Source organism: Hippocampus comes, unplaced genomic scaffold, assembly GCF_001891065.2.
Source record: "Hippocampus comes isolate QL1 unplaced genomic scaffold, H_comes_QL1_v1.1 scaffold501, whole genome shotgun sequence".
Lineage (NCBI taxonomy): Eukaryota > Metazoa > Chordata > Actinopteri > Syngnathiformes > Syngnathidae > Hippocampus > Hippocampus comes.
In genome coordinates, this window is record NW_017805779.1 from 462,630 (window position 1) to 477,883 (window position 15,254).

The following is a 15,254-nucleotide window of genomic DNA, read 5'->3' on the forward strand; positions in this document are numbered from 1 at the left end:
TTGTTTGTGCCCAAAGGTAGTAGCGAGGGGGCGTCTCTGGGTGACCTGTTCCGCGCGTGCGAGCAAGGCGGCGTGTCTCCCCTCGGCCGGGAGTGCGAGGCCAAGGGCCAGTCCGAGTTCAGGCAGTCCTTTCTGCGGCGGGCCGCCGACCCGCAGCTCAACGAGCGTCTGCACCGCCTCCGCATCCTGAGCTCCACGCTGAAGGTTGGTACACGCGGCGCCGCACGTTAGCAACAACGTGCGTCTCACGTTCTAGGTCAGGATTGACCCGCTCTGTTCTTTAATCATTAAAAGGCTAATTTCGTACAAGAAATTTTACAGGACGCTTGACTTAATACGTAAATTCAAGAGTCCTTCATTTTTAAAAAAATGTATTGACATTCAAAAATAAAAATCAAGAGTTACATTTTTTTTTTTGGTTGGTTTAGCTTAAATTTGTTAGCTGAGATGTATTTATTCAGGTTTCCCTATTTATTTATATTCATTCCTCATGAAATAATTAGTTTTTGTGAATTAAAAAAAAAGCCTATATGCGCACTCAACATTTTTTTTATGTCTTGCATCAAATAAGTGCTCCATTCATTAGAATGAAACAAACTGTGAGCAACACAATGTAAAATTGCAAACGAATCCTTTGCACAATTTCTGGAACATTTTCCAACAGTTTGCAATGAACCCGCAAAACGATTGAAATAGATCTGCGCCACTATTATTCAATAGATAAGTCGCTCTTTTCCTGTTTGTTAATTCAAATATATCGATATCCTCTTCGGGAGTGTTCAACGGCATCCCTAAATGCAACGTATTCAATTTGCCGTACCGGCGTGTCCTTTTTCCACGAGACTGTTTTGCCGAAACCAGCCTGATTGCGCAATCCATACGTGCGTTGAACAGTGTGTCATGAACACGCTCTGTCAAATGTCCGTCGAGGTTCTCGTGAGCAACATTCACGTCTCAGTGTGTCCGGCCCGCCTCTCCTTGCTGAGCTGTTGTCCCGTCGTGGATTTGCATTTGTGTCTCCGGGCAGCGACGGTTGTTGTTGTCCAGTTTGCAGGAGCTTTGCTTGTCGGTCTCGTGGCTTCCCAATCTGTGGCTTTGGCTTGAGCTTCCATGTTAGTCCTCCTCGTTTGGCATCTCTGCGAAAAGGGAATACAGTGGTAACTTGACTGAGAGTGGTTTGAGGTGTGAGCCTGCTCGTGGAACACAATGGACTTGTAAGTCAAAGCACCACTGTAGTTTGGGGAAGTCTGCTCCAGTGAGTTATTTCCCACGTCGTGTTGGGCTTCTTCCAAATGCGACGTGTTGTTGTGGATCCGGTCAGAGCTGGGAGCTGTTCGTTTGATACAGTATGCTTCAGTTGCGGTGGAAACTGCAAAAAAAAAAGGCACTGCGGTAAAACTGGAGTAAGGAGAAGCAACTCAGCACAACCAGACGTCCCCAAACGTTGTCTGTCTCGCTTTCCGTGTTGTCTGCGTTTTCAACGTTGGAGCGCTTTGTCAAAGCCAACCCCCCACCCCACCCCAAAACCATGAATAAAAGTTCTCTCCACTCCCCGGCTGTGTTTGTGCGTAGGACAGAGAGGGGGAGGTAGCGCTGATTGACAGGCTCTTGGCCCGCCCCCAGCTGTCGTCCGCAGAGTTCCAGGAGTGGAAGCGAGCTTATCGGGAGCACTTCTCGCAGACGCCAAACGAGGCCGACGAGCCCGAGGCTGAGCCCCAACCCGAGCCCCAACCCGAGGCCGAGCCTGACCCGGGGCCGCCCTTGACCCCCTCGCTCTCCCACACGCACTCCTATATTGAAACGCACGTCTGATGCGCGCACAAACACACATACACGCACACAGAAGTGAGGTCATCCAGCAGAGGAGTGGCCATCACGGTGTGCTTACTTCGCAGGAAGTGATGTCGTGAGGCTGGCAGCAGGCCCCTCCCGTGATTGACGGACTTGAATGTCGTCGTTCGGACGCAAGAGGAGAGCAGGAAGAATTCGTTTTGAGCACTTTTGAGGTGTCATCTTTTTTTTTTTCTTTCGGTTTTCAATTGGCACTCAAAAATGGAACGTGAAAAAGTATCACTTTCATCTTAAAAAAAAATGATGGCCCATTTTTCAATGTCATATTTTGGGATCAGATCATAAAATTGAATTATGAAAAATCGTATGTGATAAAAAAATAAATAATGACGCTTGTTCATTGTTTGGTTTTTGCTTGCCAGTTGAATATGGAAAAAAAAATGCAAAGCAGAGTATATACTGGACATTCTTTGTATAGCATATTTATAAATAGCCTCAGTGTTATGTAATCCCCACCAAAAAATCAAATTGTAATCTCACTTGCCAGAATATTAGGCACACCCACACAATCTTACCACGTGTAATATTAGAACCGTCATGGATGCTAATGCTCATGTCATATCATCACCCTGGACACTCTTTTTATCATTTGTGGTTGTCGCCCCATCCAACGCTTTCGATATTGACAGACGACGCCGCCCTTGGAGATTGAATCTCAGGTGTTCCTAATGTTCCGACCCTTGGGTTTGAATGGCACACAGAAGCACCGCAAAAAAAAAAGAAAAAAAAGAAAAAAAAGCTTGGACAAAGAGTTCATGCCGCCGATGCTCGTAGTGAGTAGTAGCATGTCCTTGCTGCAAATACACACAAGATTATTTATTCTTATTCTCAAGTTTTGTGTTTTAAAGCACCAGATTTTCTTCGTCTTTTTTTTTTTAAAGAGTGTCAAGATAACCGAATGCTGAAATTAATATGATTATGACAACAGAAAAAAAAATATTTATGTGTGTGTTCTGTTGGACGATGCGGGTGGATCAATAAAGTTTGGTCGTTTGGACGACCGTCTTATTTTGGTTGTGCCCAGTGGGCATCTGGTGTCAATATCATATAAAAATCCAATCTTCAACATCAAATTGATGTCAGATGAGCACGGCATAAACATTTCTGCAAGGCAAAAGAATGAGGATGGTTCATATTTGATTATTTATTGCAAGAAGTTGTTTCGTGTTTTTTTTTCCCTCCACGCTGCAGCTTCACCAAAACCAAAAGTCAAAAAAATACATGAATTCTATCTTGAAGTTTAATCAATAATCGCTTCTAAATTCTCATCGCATGTTCGTTTTCTTCCATACCTTCGCTTACAAATTCAGCCGGCGTTTCCCTGCTAAATCTCCTCACCTTGTCCTCACCTCGTCCTAAAACATTCCCGCTTCCCCTTGGCTCATCTTAAGCCGGAGATACGCTGTGCGGTTTTTAGATTTGTTGTACCCACTCACACTGCAAGACTAAACCGCCCGTGATGGAAAGTCACTGCCTGTGCTTTTGGGTCTGTACTGTTCTCCTCCAGTCATGTAGATGGCAGCAGTGCACATTTCTAGCTGTTTGTCAACTGAGACAAAAATACTTTTTGAAACACGTCCAGTTCTTGGTTTATTCGTACTTTGACTTGGAACGGTACTTGGGCCGCAACTGATGAGGTCTCAAAAGATCACCAGCCAAGTGAGCAACACCTTTAGCTTACCTGGAACCAACATTGTGATGGAAAACTCATTTCCTGGTCTTTTTTGGTGGTGAATGAAAGAATTTACCATCGTAGATACCGAAAACGTCTTCCGAGCACTTCGGGGAGGAAAAATCTTTTAGCAGACCCCACGTCAGGGGAGAATCGCCCAGGAAAGTCTTTTAGACATTCCTTAGTTGGGCCTTTGCTGACTTTAACTCATTCAGTACCAGCCAATTCTGGACCAAGTCTGAAAAGACGTTTAAAAACGTCTTTGGGAGTGAGTTTTTAATCAAACGGGGGATGACATTGTCGAATTCTGAACAGGCCAGAGTTTATCCCCAGCTGCGGTATCTTCACTCAGGACTGAGACGACACACCGACTGGAGCTTAGTTCAACTGGCTAGCTCCGAATCTTAGCATCAAAATGTGCATAAAACACGACAGACCCAAGTGTTGTGTCTTTTAGTCAGGCATCGGTAGTAACGTGCACTCGGTTCCCGTGAGGGGTCTTGGCAGCTGACAGATTTCCCTCCAGTGGTCTTTCTTGGGTTCGTACTCCAGCACGCTCTTCAGGACCACCTCCTGCCCGTTGCTCCACTTCCTCCCACCAAACACCAGGATGCTCCCGCTCGGCATCGCCGCCATCCCGTAGCTGAAGGAAGCGGGGTGTAGCGGCCTGAGGAGAGTCCAGTGGTCCGCTCCTGGATCGTAGCGCTCGATATCGCAATAGGGCTCGTACATCCCCAGTAGGGCGTAAATGTAACCGTGGACGCTCGCCAGGCGATGCCCGAACCTGCCGATGGACATGGGTGCCACTTTCTGCCAGAGTCTACTCACACCGTCCCAGCACAGAACTTCCTTTCTGCTTTGGCTCTGGCCCGGGACCAGGTCAACGACCCCGTTGTCCGGGAGACCACCCGACACGTAAATTTTCTGTTCGAGCACGGCGCTCGCGTGACCGTGGAGCGGTCCGGGCATGGGTGGTCCCCGCCGCCAAGCGCCTGCCTCGAAGTCATAAAACTCCACGGAAGCCAACGTGGCGGGTGTGTTGCCGTCGGCGGTTGTGTGTTGTCCGCCAATGGCGTAGATGGAGTCGTCGGTGGCGCAGCAGGTGAACTTGGTCCTCTTCTGAAGCATGGACTCCACCTGCTGCCAACACTCAAAGCGGGGGTCGTACCTCCAAACCTGGTTGGAGGTTTCCGCGACGACCGGTTTGCCGTCTGCCTTGCTCACCACCTCCCCGCCCACTACGAAGAGGAAGCCACCCAAGGAGCACACGCAGTGGTTCCTTAGTCTCTGCGGCAGGTAGGTCGTAAGGGACCCAAACGTCCTGGTTTTCGGATTGAACATCAACACCTGCTGCTCCGGATGATCTGGACTCGAGCTACCGCCGACAAGTACTACACGAACGGCCGCCCTGAGCGTGGACTGTTTGTTCTGCTTGATCGGCCTTGCCGAACCCGTTCTGTGGTACTCCAATGCCCTCGTCACCTGGCTCCTGATCAAAGGTGTGCCCATGGCTTTGCTGGCGTGGCTCAGGTGCGCAAGATCGTCCGGGGCGATCAATCCGAAGCGCAAGCGGCTTAGCAACTGGTTGGATTGCAGCAGCGGCAGAGGTCCGTTCTCACCCAACCAATCCAGTGCCAGCTTGACAAGCTCCACCTCCTTTACCGCCGGAATTTCATCAGCGTCCAGCACCGTCATCAGCGATTGGATGTTCAAGCCCAGGAGGTCGTCCCGTCTCTCTTGCAGAAGAGCGGCCATCTCCGTGGCGATACTGTAGTTGGCCGCTTCCAACGCGTCAGTAAGTGCGTGGTACTCTGCTAAGTTAGCGTAGCAGCAGCAGTTCTCCGCGCTGAGCTCATCCGTGATGTAGCGTTCACATATGGCAACGGCCGTGTCCACTTGCAGGTAGCTCGCCGCCTCCAAAACATCAGGAAGTGTGCTCTCGGACACCCTGAGCCAACCGGAGTACAGGAAGTCTAAGATGACATCTAAGCCTATGGGCGTTAGTGCCGGAAGCCTGATGCTGCACGCTAATCTCTCCGTCGTAGCTTCCCCGAATAGAGCCCAAAAATAATCGCTGGAACTGGCCAGGAGGGCCCGATGGCACGGGAAGGAGACCCCCTCGGTCTCGAGCACCACGTCGCACATCCTCCCGGCCGAGCGCAGACGCTGGAAGCGGGCGAGCAGCTCGGTCCTGTGGCATGAGCTGTAAAGGATGGAGTAGCTATCCATCGTCCCCAAAAAAAGTCACGATCAATTCCTACCGTGTTATCCTTCTGGCTTCCTGGTCGCCGCAGCATGCGTGCCAAAAAGTGACAAGAAAGTCCACAGATGACCGCCTCAAAGTCGGACCCTTCCAACACTCTCCCGTCTGATTCGTGATGTCCTGAATCTGATCCTTCGCTTTTTGTCCGCTGCCTTTTGGTCTGCGCCTTGGGTGGGAGTAGGACCCAAATACCACACACACACGCATACCCGCTCAATCCTGCTGTACCACCTCTAAAACAGACCCTCCAAAACTCCTCCTGTGTTTCTCTGTGATGTTCCGAATGTGATCCGTCACTTTATGTCCGCTGCCCTTTGGTCTGCACCTGGGGTGGGAGTATCGGCCAAATACCGCACACACACACACAGACACACACACGCACATTGGCAGCCTGGCAGGGTTTAGTGTCAATCCCGACGGGTGAACTCATTGGTAAATACAGCTGCCCGTCTGAGTCCAAGGGCGCCGCGGCCGAGGCACTTAGGAGCTCTCATTGCCATGGTGACAGGAACAGAAAACAACTGACGCTTTGACTCTCGCTCGGCTCCAAACAGTCAAGCATCAAGACCTGCACATACGTTGGCCAAGATGACCCGAGTGCCACGACAAGAGACGCTAAGCTCGTGCGCTTGTTTTGGTGCAGAGATTGCATCCCCCGTATCGGGTGTCAACGTGTTTATGGCCCGTTTGATTCATGGGGAGGGCTTCTGAAAGTTGTTTGTGTGTTTTCGCTCCTGTCCGTCTGATGCCGAAAGACACGACGGAGTCACCCGCGTGCGAGCGACTTGGTTTCATGGCACACGTCCAAACGGCGCAGCCTTCGCTGCCATTTACCTCTGACTGCGATTAGCGCGCCGCCCTCGGAGATGAGTGTCCGCGTGCTTCTGCCCACGCTGCAAGGGTGCGCGTGCTGCTTTCATTCCACTCGTACATGAAAAGAAGCATCGCGCCTCTTCGCGTCACGTTTTCTTCGTTCCCATACAAAGGCAGATTGTCCCATGTGGATGTTATCATTGCACCCTGACCTGATGGAGGCTAAACTTAGCTACAGCTGCTCCGCATTGCTCCCCCTCTCTCTATTTGTGTGTGTGTGTGTGTGGCTTGTGAAGTGATGATGGATAGCGGGCCGATAAGAGAGGTACATTTGGATGGTACTTAAACACGGTGGATTTTGTGGCATAAGGAGGAGCTTAAGCCAACTCTTTTGAACACAGTTAAATATACGTAACGCACTCTGGCTATAACATTAGCGAGGTGGGAAAACAAGAACTCGACCCCCCCAAAAATTGGATGTCCTTCAAAGTGGCATCAATTAAACAATACCGTGTTGCAATCCAAAATTGGATCAAGCGAGCTTCAGAGCAAGGTTATGATCGTTAACGAAAACCAACAAAGCAGCGCTAGCAAGTACCGTATTTTCCGCACCTAAAAGCATTCGATTTTCTCAAAAGCCGACCGTGCGCTTTATCATCCGATGAGCCTTATTGATGGATCAGTATTCTGATTTCGTGGACGTAGCATTTGAAATATTCTGTAAAGCGCTTTGTTGCGGCTGTGGGGGCGCTATAGAAATAAAGCGGTATTGTATTGTATTGTATTGTATTCCCTTTAGTGTAGCTCCATCTAGTGGATGCCTAACGCAACCGCAGCCACTATGGTAGCTTCTATTCTATGCGCCTTATAGTGCGGTGCGCCCTGTATATGAAAACAGTTTTAAAATAGGCCATTCACTGAAGGTGCGCCTTATACTCCGAAGCGCCTTATCGTGCGGAAAATAGTCAATTGCACGACGGCAAAATCTAGATTGGCCCACGCTCACTTCTTTGTGATAATTAATACAATTTAGATTGCCATTTGAACCAAAATGATTTATTGCCCCCGCGGATGACAACAACCCAAAAACAACGCAAAAAAGTCGAACACGCTGACCGACAAGATATGACGTTGATGACCGTCGAATACTTTTCTAAGAACGGAGGAAGAAAGTGTCTCTTGTGGTTCACCTTCATCGACTGAAAAGGCCCCCCAAAAACCCGAGTTAGGCTTAACTCGCTCAGTCTCCGCGACGGAAACGCATCACGTCGGTCTCTCAGTTGGGATCGCAGTGTATGAATTATGCTCGAGTTTAGCAGCAAGTCAACAACAACAGGCCAAACAAATTTGTTGATGTTATGATGCGATTGTGGTTTTGTAGCGCCGCCGCCGCGGGAACCAGGATGTGTCGGTCGTCCTTCCTCACCACCTGGAAGCTCGTTCTAATGGACAAAAAAAAATTAAAAAATAATAATAAATAATCAGACACCCGATTATTGGATTTCAATTCATGTATTTATTACATCACCGAGTCTTTCTTAATACTCGGCTGACCTTATTTAGTTGCAGCAGAGGGTCAAAACACACACTTTAATGTGACACGCTCGCTTTTTTTTTTTGGAGCTACAAATAGCACCTGACTCAGCCTGGCTTGCCGCACACCGTGAGGCAAGTGGAACAGACGACACCGCTCCCGTGTGGAAAGGAACGTCACAGCATACCACAAACCCGTTTTTAGCTTTTTATTGAAACCCTTTGGGTCACTTTTGTCCAGTTTTGACACTTGACAAAAAAGATTTCAAAATGCCATACTGAGGCTGTTTGTTTGCGCCTCCTAAACCGGATTTTAGATTCGCCAATGAAATTGGTTTTGCTTAACGGTGGATTTGAAATGCTCTCTCGAGAACTGTCGTTGTGCCGCCACCGCATTTGCACTTGATTCTTACAGAAATGTGCTGCTGACCTTTGCGTTATTCTTTGGTGACCCATCGTAATTCGCTCTTGACGTTCTGGAGCTCCGACAGGTTGACGGCTGGTCCCGGCAATTTGACGGCGCCGGGCAAAATCTTTTTTTCCTCCTGCGCCGTGTGCGTGGCGTCGCTCGGCTGTTCCGTCGGCGAGTGGGCCTGGGGTGCGGGAGGAATGTAATCAGATTACTGTGCACCTGGAAGAATGTTTGCGGCATCCAAATAGGATTGTTAGGCCTCGGTGGAAGTTAGATCCAAGTTCAGAATATACTGAGCTAATATTTTGTGTGTGTGTGTGCGTGTGCGTGTGTGTGCGTGAGTGTGTAATACATTGCCTGACCTCAGGTGTGTCTGCCATCTCCTCTCTCCTCCTCACAGGATGTCCCGCCCCCGGACGCAGAGCTCCCATCGGGATGTTCAGATTAGCCTGACGGACAGCAAGAATGAGCCAATAAGAAACTGAGGTGTGTGTGTGTGTGTGTGTCAGCAGTCCTACCCGTAAAAGGAGCTCGTGTCTGAGCGTCTCCAATTTGGCTCGGATGCGTTTGCGCGCGTCCGTCAACGCGCGCGCAGTGTAACATTGTGAAAAGTGTTGCGACATGCGGGTTGGCTCACAGACGGGTTTTTTCCTTATTCCTGGTTCGCGTCGGATGGAAGAAAGTCTTCCGAAGTCCATCTGCAGCATGTTTGCTTCAATTTATTCCACGTGCCGTTAGCGATCGTTGCTTAACATTCCGCCGGGTGCAACCAAAGATGAACGGAGTCAAATGCAACGCTGAAGGAAAATGACTTTGGGCCTTAAGGGTTGCTCACGGCAACACGTTTGATGATTTTAATTTGACTTCATGTGCTTTTGTGATGTCCTTTTAGAGGTACAATTAATCGTACACAAGTTTTGTTTTTTTTTTTAGCTAAATATTAAGTATTTATTAATTCAACAATTTGTTTCTGCTTAAAGGCGACATATGCTTTGATCAAAAGGAGACACTTCACAACCTGTTGCTTGTCTTGCTGAAATTAGCCCTGATAGCATTGATTTTATTTTCCTTTTATTTTTTGGGTCAACTGGGCCAATAATTGTTTACAAGCGATTTAAAAAGTCGACAGAGCGAACCCCCGCATTTTCAAATTTTGCCTTCCTGCCATCTTCTGTGTGGCGTCTTGTTGAAGTGAACTGCGGAGCTTCAGTTTGATATCTATATCTGATTAAACATGAGTCTTTCGAAGAGATTTTACATCATGTCGCCTTTCAGGCGCAGCGGTTATTACACTGGACACAAATTGTGTCTTCAAGACATTGTTGGAAGTGTTGATATAATCTGCGCACACTTTTGCATCGTCGTCGTTATTTGTGTCATTTATTACCGTGGCGCTGTTCTTTCCGTACGACTAAAACGAACGGAAGGAGAGCAAAAAGATGCCCACTCATGGTTAGACGAGCAAACGAGCACAAGCGGGCGGAAGGCGAGACGAGAAGCCATCACCAGCCATCCAAACGCGTCCAAACTCTTCGGAGATAATACGTTGCCATACGCGCTCTGCCTCGAAGAAACGCTGTTGCACTAAAAACTCTGAAAGCCTCTTTGCAACTCAATGTACAGTTTGCGAGTCGATGTGTTCTTGCCTTCGCCAATAAAGACTTAAACGCAAACACACTGACTGTTTTCTTTGAATACAATCACTGTGTTGAGTATTTAATTCATGATTTTTTTTTTTTGAGGGGGTGGGGGTTGGTTTGTTTCTTCTTGCGACTTAACACTTAACTTGTCTCATTATTAATTTTTTCATACTGCTGTTTGCTGCCGTGTCTCCCTGTCCTTGATTTGGTGTGTGTGTGTTCGGGGGGGGGGGTGGGGTCAGGCGAGCCCAATGCCCCAATTTGCTTTCAATAACCACAAAAGTGAGAGTGGCCATAGGTTGATAGAACGATATAACGGCAACATGAAATCTGCCTAGCAACAAGTGATGAGGTGTAACAGAGTGACCAGGAAAAAAACATTTGATAGATTGATTGATTGAGTGTGCTCAATTTGTCTAATATTTTAATCACTTTGGAAGCATGAAATCTGCCTAGCAACAAGTGATTCCAGAACATACATACTGTACTGGATTTTTTTATATATAGCACACTCCTTTTTTAAATTTTTTTTTTTTTTTTTTACCTGCAGGGCCTTGACGTTGGACGAACGTTTCGACATAATCACCTCTGACCTGTAGGATGCACAGAGAGAGTATAGACATTTAGCTCTGGCTTTGTGACAGTGCATATACGGGTGCGCGTTGCTATCGCGAGCTTTCTCCGTCCCGGGATAGCATTTCAGTTGCCTAGCGACCCCGCCCCGCACGGAGCAGCTATAGAGGAACTGCCGTGTGCATCATTGATGAGAGGATGGGGAGACCACACAATGAAAGAGCTCAGTTTCGGCACGCCGGGTCAGGATTAGGGACACTTTCTTTGAACTTATTCGGCCATACTGCATACAACACATGGACTAAAATAATGAGGCAATCAATTATCCAATGAGAAATTTCAGCACAGACTTTTTTTGGCTCTGAGTTGTGTACTTACTAAGAAAAAAAAACAAAAACATTTTGGACAATTGTATGTTTTCAGCTATGTGGGAAGTCTTTCGCGAATTTCCTTTTCTGTTCCCAGTGCACAAAGAAAGGACCAAAAAAAAAAAAAAAAAGGAATTCTTGGATGAGTTTGGTTCTAAAGAACACACGCACATGTTTCCAAAATCTAGTCGAGAATCTTCCCAGATGAATCGAAGCTGTTGCAGCTGCAAACTCTCAATCGCGAACTTCCTGTAGTTGTCCAAATACTTTTGTCCATAGACTGTTTTGCAAAAAAAATGTTCTTTTCATCTCAGGCATGCAGCACATTTTGAAAAGTATTTTTTTCCCCCGTATTTTACACGAAAGGCTATTTTAGAGTATGAACACCTGCTCAAGCAAATGTGTCAATCAAAAGTGAACATTACACTTTTGATTGGAAAATGATGAATAACTTGAGTTGTTAAATACTCAGCTCAGAACTACTCAGCTGACTTTGTAAAAACATTTCGTAATGACACAAATACAATGTGAATTGAATATATCAATTTTTCCCGCATTTTTTGGTTCTGCTCAATGTGCATCGTGCTAGTTGCTCTTCACAGAGGATACAGAATCTATGCCTTTGAGAAATTTTATTTTTTTTTGCCCCACTATTTGAGTTGTTTCAAGGTTTGAGGGGACCGCTACATATATGATAGTTTCGTTGGCCGCTCTATGGATGTTAGCATTGTTTGTTAGCATTAAGCTACATTGGACTAGCCTAAGGCAAAGCTACGGGGTTGCTGTGTTTAGTTTAACAGTAAAACCCGCACACACATGAACTGGCGTGTAATCGTAGACGTTTCCATGCCCTATTTATCTTATCAAGCTGTGGCTTTTTTGGGGGTGGGGGGGGGGGGCAGCAGAAAGGCTCTCGCTCGCTGGGTTTCCAGGGTGCTGTTTGGGGCCACAACAATACACACTCACCGCACACTCTGCCGCCCTTGACACGACACAGACGTACACACACATACTGGACACATGAAATAATCCTCATGATGACCTTCATATGTTTTTTTTATTTTTTTTATGTCCCCCAAATGACTTGTACGTTTATTTCCAATCCAAGAAATACCGCTAAGAACCGCCACTGATGCCAAGACGAGACAACACAAACTAGACGCAACGTACCTGCTGACGACACAAAAGTTGTATTGACTGAAGGCTGACTTTATGCGCACATGGGTGGACTCTTACACTTCCCATCTGCCTCCTTCTCGCACTTTCTCTCTCTCTCTCTCTCCACCTCCTCACTCTTCCCTCCTGCCTCGAAGTGGCGGCAGGATTCCGCTCATATCTGGGATTTGTTCTCACTATAAATAGAAGAGTGATACACAGAAGGGACCTGCTTCGCATCTGCACGCACACACACACACGGTCACACTTGGAGACCAGATAGTCCAACAGGGCCACTCGCTTGCATTCGAATATGTTATGAAGTTTGTGAGGCCCCCAGAGAGTACAAACAGTTCTGGTAAAACCAGACTTCATTGACAAAAACGATGATTTAAAGCTCGGATCCCATTGAAAGACAACCTAGGATGCCCTGAAGCTTAAAATGGCACCGGCCTAGTTCTACATGGACACACACTTCTGTATCGGCTCACATGCGCACACACATGCATAACGTTGGCGCAGCCATTCACGGTGGTGGCATAAGTGAAGGTGTGTGGATGATGTGTGTGCCCTCTTACCTCCTTGCTGCTCTGCTCTCTATGAGGTCCTCCTCGGCTACCTGACCTGTTTCCGCCTGTTCCCATTCGCTGAGAGAGACACCAAAGCTCCTCCTCTAATTCCAGTGTGAAACAAGAAGAATTTGCATCAAAGAATACTTTATTTCTTTAGTTGTTTATTTATTCATATTGCAGCTAAAATACTGTTAAGCACCCTGAGATCAGGGCTAGGTCAAGTTTTGTGCTCAAGGGCCACATTTATTTTTTCATAATAATATATGTGTTGCAATAATAATGTAATGGTTAATAGTTTTTTATTTTTATTATTTTTTTTATTCATTAATTTATTACGTTTTTTGAATCTATGGGCCATATTATGCCCCCCGCCGCGGCTTGGATATTAAGATTTAAGATTTAAGATATCCTTTATTTGTCCCACACTGGGGAAATTTACAGTCCACAGCAGCAAGATAATGGGTAGAAAGAAGAAAGAAGAAAAGAAAAACAAACACACATTAAACTATGTCATCGTCATTTAATTCTTTTTGAATACATTTCCAGTGCACTATTGAAAACAAACTTGTAAAAATAACAAACAAACATTGATTTTGTTTCCGCTAAAGTCAAATACATTTCCGTATGTAGTACCGCCGTTCGACTCCTGAGGGCAATAGCGACCTAATCGTCTGCACTCTCTTCTTGACCGAAGAAGAAAAGGAACGCCGCAACCCGGAAATGTATTCCAACTCTGTTTCTGTTTTCGTTTCCTGACTCTTAGCAATCCACCAGGGTTAGAATGGAGAACTTTTGAGACCGAAGGAGGCGTTATCGTTCGTGCGGCGGTCGACAGGTGGCGGGAGAGCCATGGAGGTGGCGAAGTACGTTTAATTGTCGGGACGGAGCTGCCGATGCACGATGATCCCTGTGTCCCTGCTGGTGTGCGTGCTGGCTGGCTGGTGCGCCGTGTACCTAACGGACACACTGCTCCGGGTAAAAAAACAAAGCAAAACGACTTTTATTTGCGCTCTTAAATACGACGTGGCCGCCACTACGAGCTCTAAGTTCAAACAGAAAACACCAACGGGAGACAAGCTTACTGGATAAGAAAGCTGCTTCGACCAAAAATAGTCACAGTCGGTAATTAAGTTGTCGATAGGTACTCGCATGAACGCAGAAGTACTGATTACATGTATACAAGTTCATTTATTCAAACTGCACACGAAATTGATTCTCATTTTTATGTCGTAGAGTTATAAAAAGGACCAAGATTTAAGTCTAGTACCCTGAAAAGTTGATTTAATTTGTTACACTGTGGCTGGACTAACCCAACATTATATAAAAAAGTGCCCATGACAGAGCCAAAATGTACAATTTATTAATATATGTATACAGCTGAATTTGGAAATGACAAAATCAGACGAAAATCCAAGCATGTGTAATTGTCATTATGTTTGCTTGAACCGCCAAAATGGTTCAAAAGAGGACGCAAAGTTGACACTAGAGGGTAGCAAAAATCCCAGGGGGTTCATTCATCTGATGTCATTACAATTGAAAAGTAAAATTGTCTTGCAGTCGTCACCGACGCATCGGTATGGCTACGAGTCCTGGCTGGCCAGACGAGGTCTGATGCTGTCCCCGTTCCACGTGAGGTGGCAGACGACCATTTTCAACCGGCTGTTTGCGTACTGCGCACGCATTCATCCGCGTGCGCTCTACCTGTGGTGAGTCACGAGCGTGATTAGTCAGCAGGCATTGAGGCCAAGTGAGGCACTTTTCATACATGGCAATTTTCCGCGGATCCGCGGAAATCCGCCGTTTTATTTCTTAAATTGATCATTTTTGTGAACCCAGCCGCTGGGGGGCAGTGCCCTCCCCTGGGGGTGCACTGTTCCCCAGTGCCGGTCCCAAGCCCGGAGAAATGGGGAGGGTTGCGTCAGGAATGGCATCCGGCGTAAAACTTTTGCCAAGACGACCATGCGAGTTGGTAGGACGGTTTACAGGGGCGGATGGAAATTACTGACTCGCTGTGGCGACCCCTGAATAGGGACGTGCCGAAAGGAGAAGAAGAAGAAGAAGAAGATCATTTTTGTGAATCGTCTAAATCCGTGGAGAAAATTTTAGGGGCGGTCAGGTACCTTATTGTCGAGTTTTCACGAGCTCTCCCGAACAGTCTCTCCGTTTTCCGTTTGTAAACAGCCCTGCGATTGGACGTGTATGAAAGCTTCAACTAATCAGATCACTGAAGGCATTATTTGTTGCGGAAGTCTTAGCTCGATTATAAACGGCCCAGCGATTGGTTAACTACAAGCGATTGGACCAATCAAATTGCATGTAACATATTGCTTTACCTGATTCATGGCGGCCTGTTCGTCTCGCAAATTCATTGTTCTGGGATCGTTTTGAGCGGAATTATGAAA

General features: G+C 46.8%; 4 protein-coding genes across 11 annotated transcripts in view; 2 read left to right on the forward strand and 2 right to left on the reverse strand.

Moving 5' to 3' along the window:
• cnksr2a (connector enhancer of kinase suppressor of Ras 2a) overlaps positions 1-2,567 on the forward strand; it is a 21,263-nt gene extending 18,696 nt beyond the window's left edge. For 2 of the 4 annotated variants that reach the window (XM_019884771.1, XM_019884770.1), the window contains 2 exons: positions 1-204; positions 1,573-2,567. The exon at positions 1-204 is cut by the window's left edge and continues 266 nt beyond it. In XM_019884771.1, coding sequence (XP_019740330.1) covers positions 1-204; positions 1,573-1,812 — 444 coding nt within the window. In that variant the 3' untranslated portion in view covers positions 1,813-2,567. The remainder of the gene's footprint in view (positions 205-1,572) is intronic. The other 2 variants (XM_019884773.1, XM_019884772.1) reach the window with 1 other exon arrangement.
• klhl34 (kelch-like family member 34) lies at positions 2,026-7,384 on the reverse strand. The gene has a single exon (XM_019884775.1). The coding sequence runs from the start codon at positions 5,750-5,752 to the stop codon at positions 3,977-3,979; it is 1,776 nt and encodes a 591-aa protein (XP_019740334.1). The 5' UTR covers positions 5,753-7,384; the 3' UTR covers positions 2,026-3,976.
• Positions 7,385-7,633: 249 nt separating this feature from the next.
• On the reverse strand, positions 7,634-12,444 carry smpx (small muscle protein X-linked). Its single transcript, XM_019884757.1, has 5 exons — positions 12,296-12,444; positions 10,729-10,777; positions 8,907-8,993; positions 8,563-8,725; positions 7,634-8,041 (listed from the first exon to the last, which is right to left on the reverse strand). Exons 2-4 carry the CDS (start codon positions 10,762-10,764, stop codon positions 8,570-8,572), a joined length of 279 nt encoding a protein of 92 aa, XP_019740316.1. The 5' UTR covers positions 10,765-10,777; positions 12,296-12,444; the 3' UTR covers positions 7,634-8,041; positions 8,563-8,569.
• Positions 12,445-13,536: 1,092 nt separating this feature from the next.
• mbtps2 (membrane-bound transcription factor peptidase, site 2) overlaps positions 13,537-15,254 on the forward strand; it is a 7,635-nt gene continuing 5,917 nt past the window's right edge. For 4 of the 5 annotated variants that reach the window (XM_019884751.1, XM_019884754.1, XM_019884755.1 and 1 more), the window contains exons 1-2: positions 13,537-13,827; positions 14,410-14,558. In XM_019884751.1, the coding sequence (XP_019740310.1) occupies positions 13,753-13,827; positions 14,410-14,558 (224 nt within the window). In that variant the 5' untranslated portion in view covers positions 13,537-13,752. The remainder of the gene's footprint in view (positions 13,828-14,409; positions 14,559-15,254) is intronic. The other variant, XM_019884752.1, reaches the window with a different exon arrangement.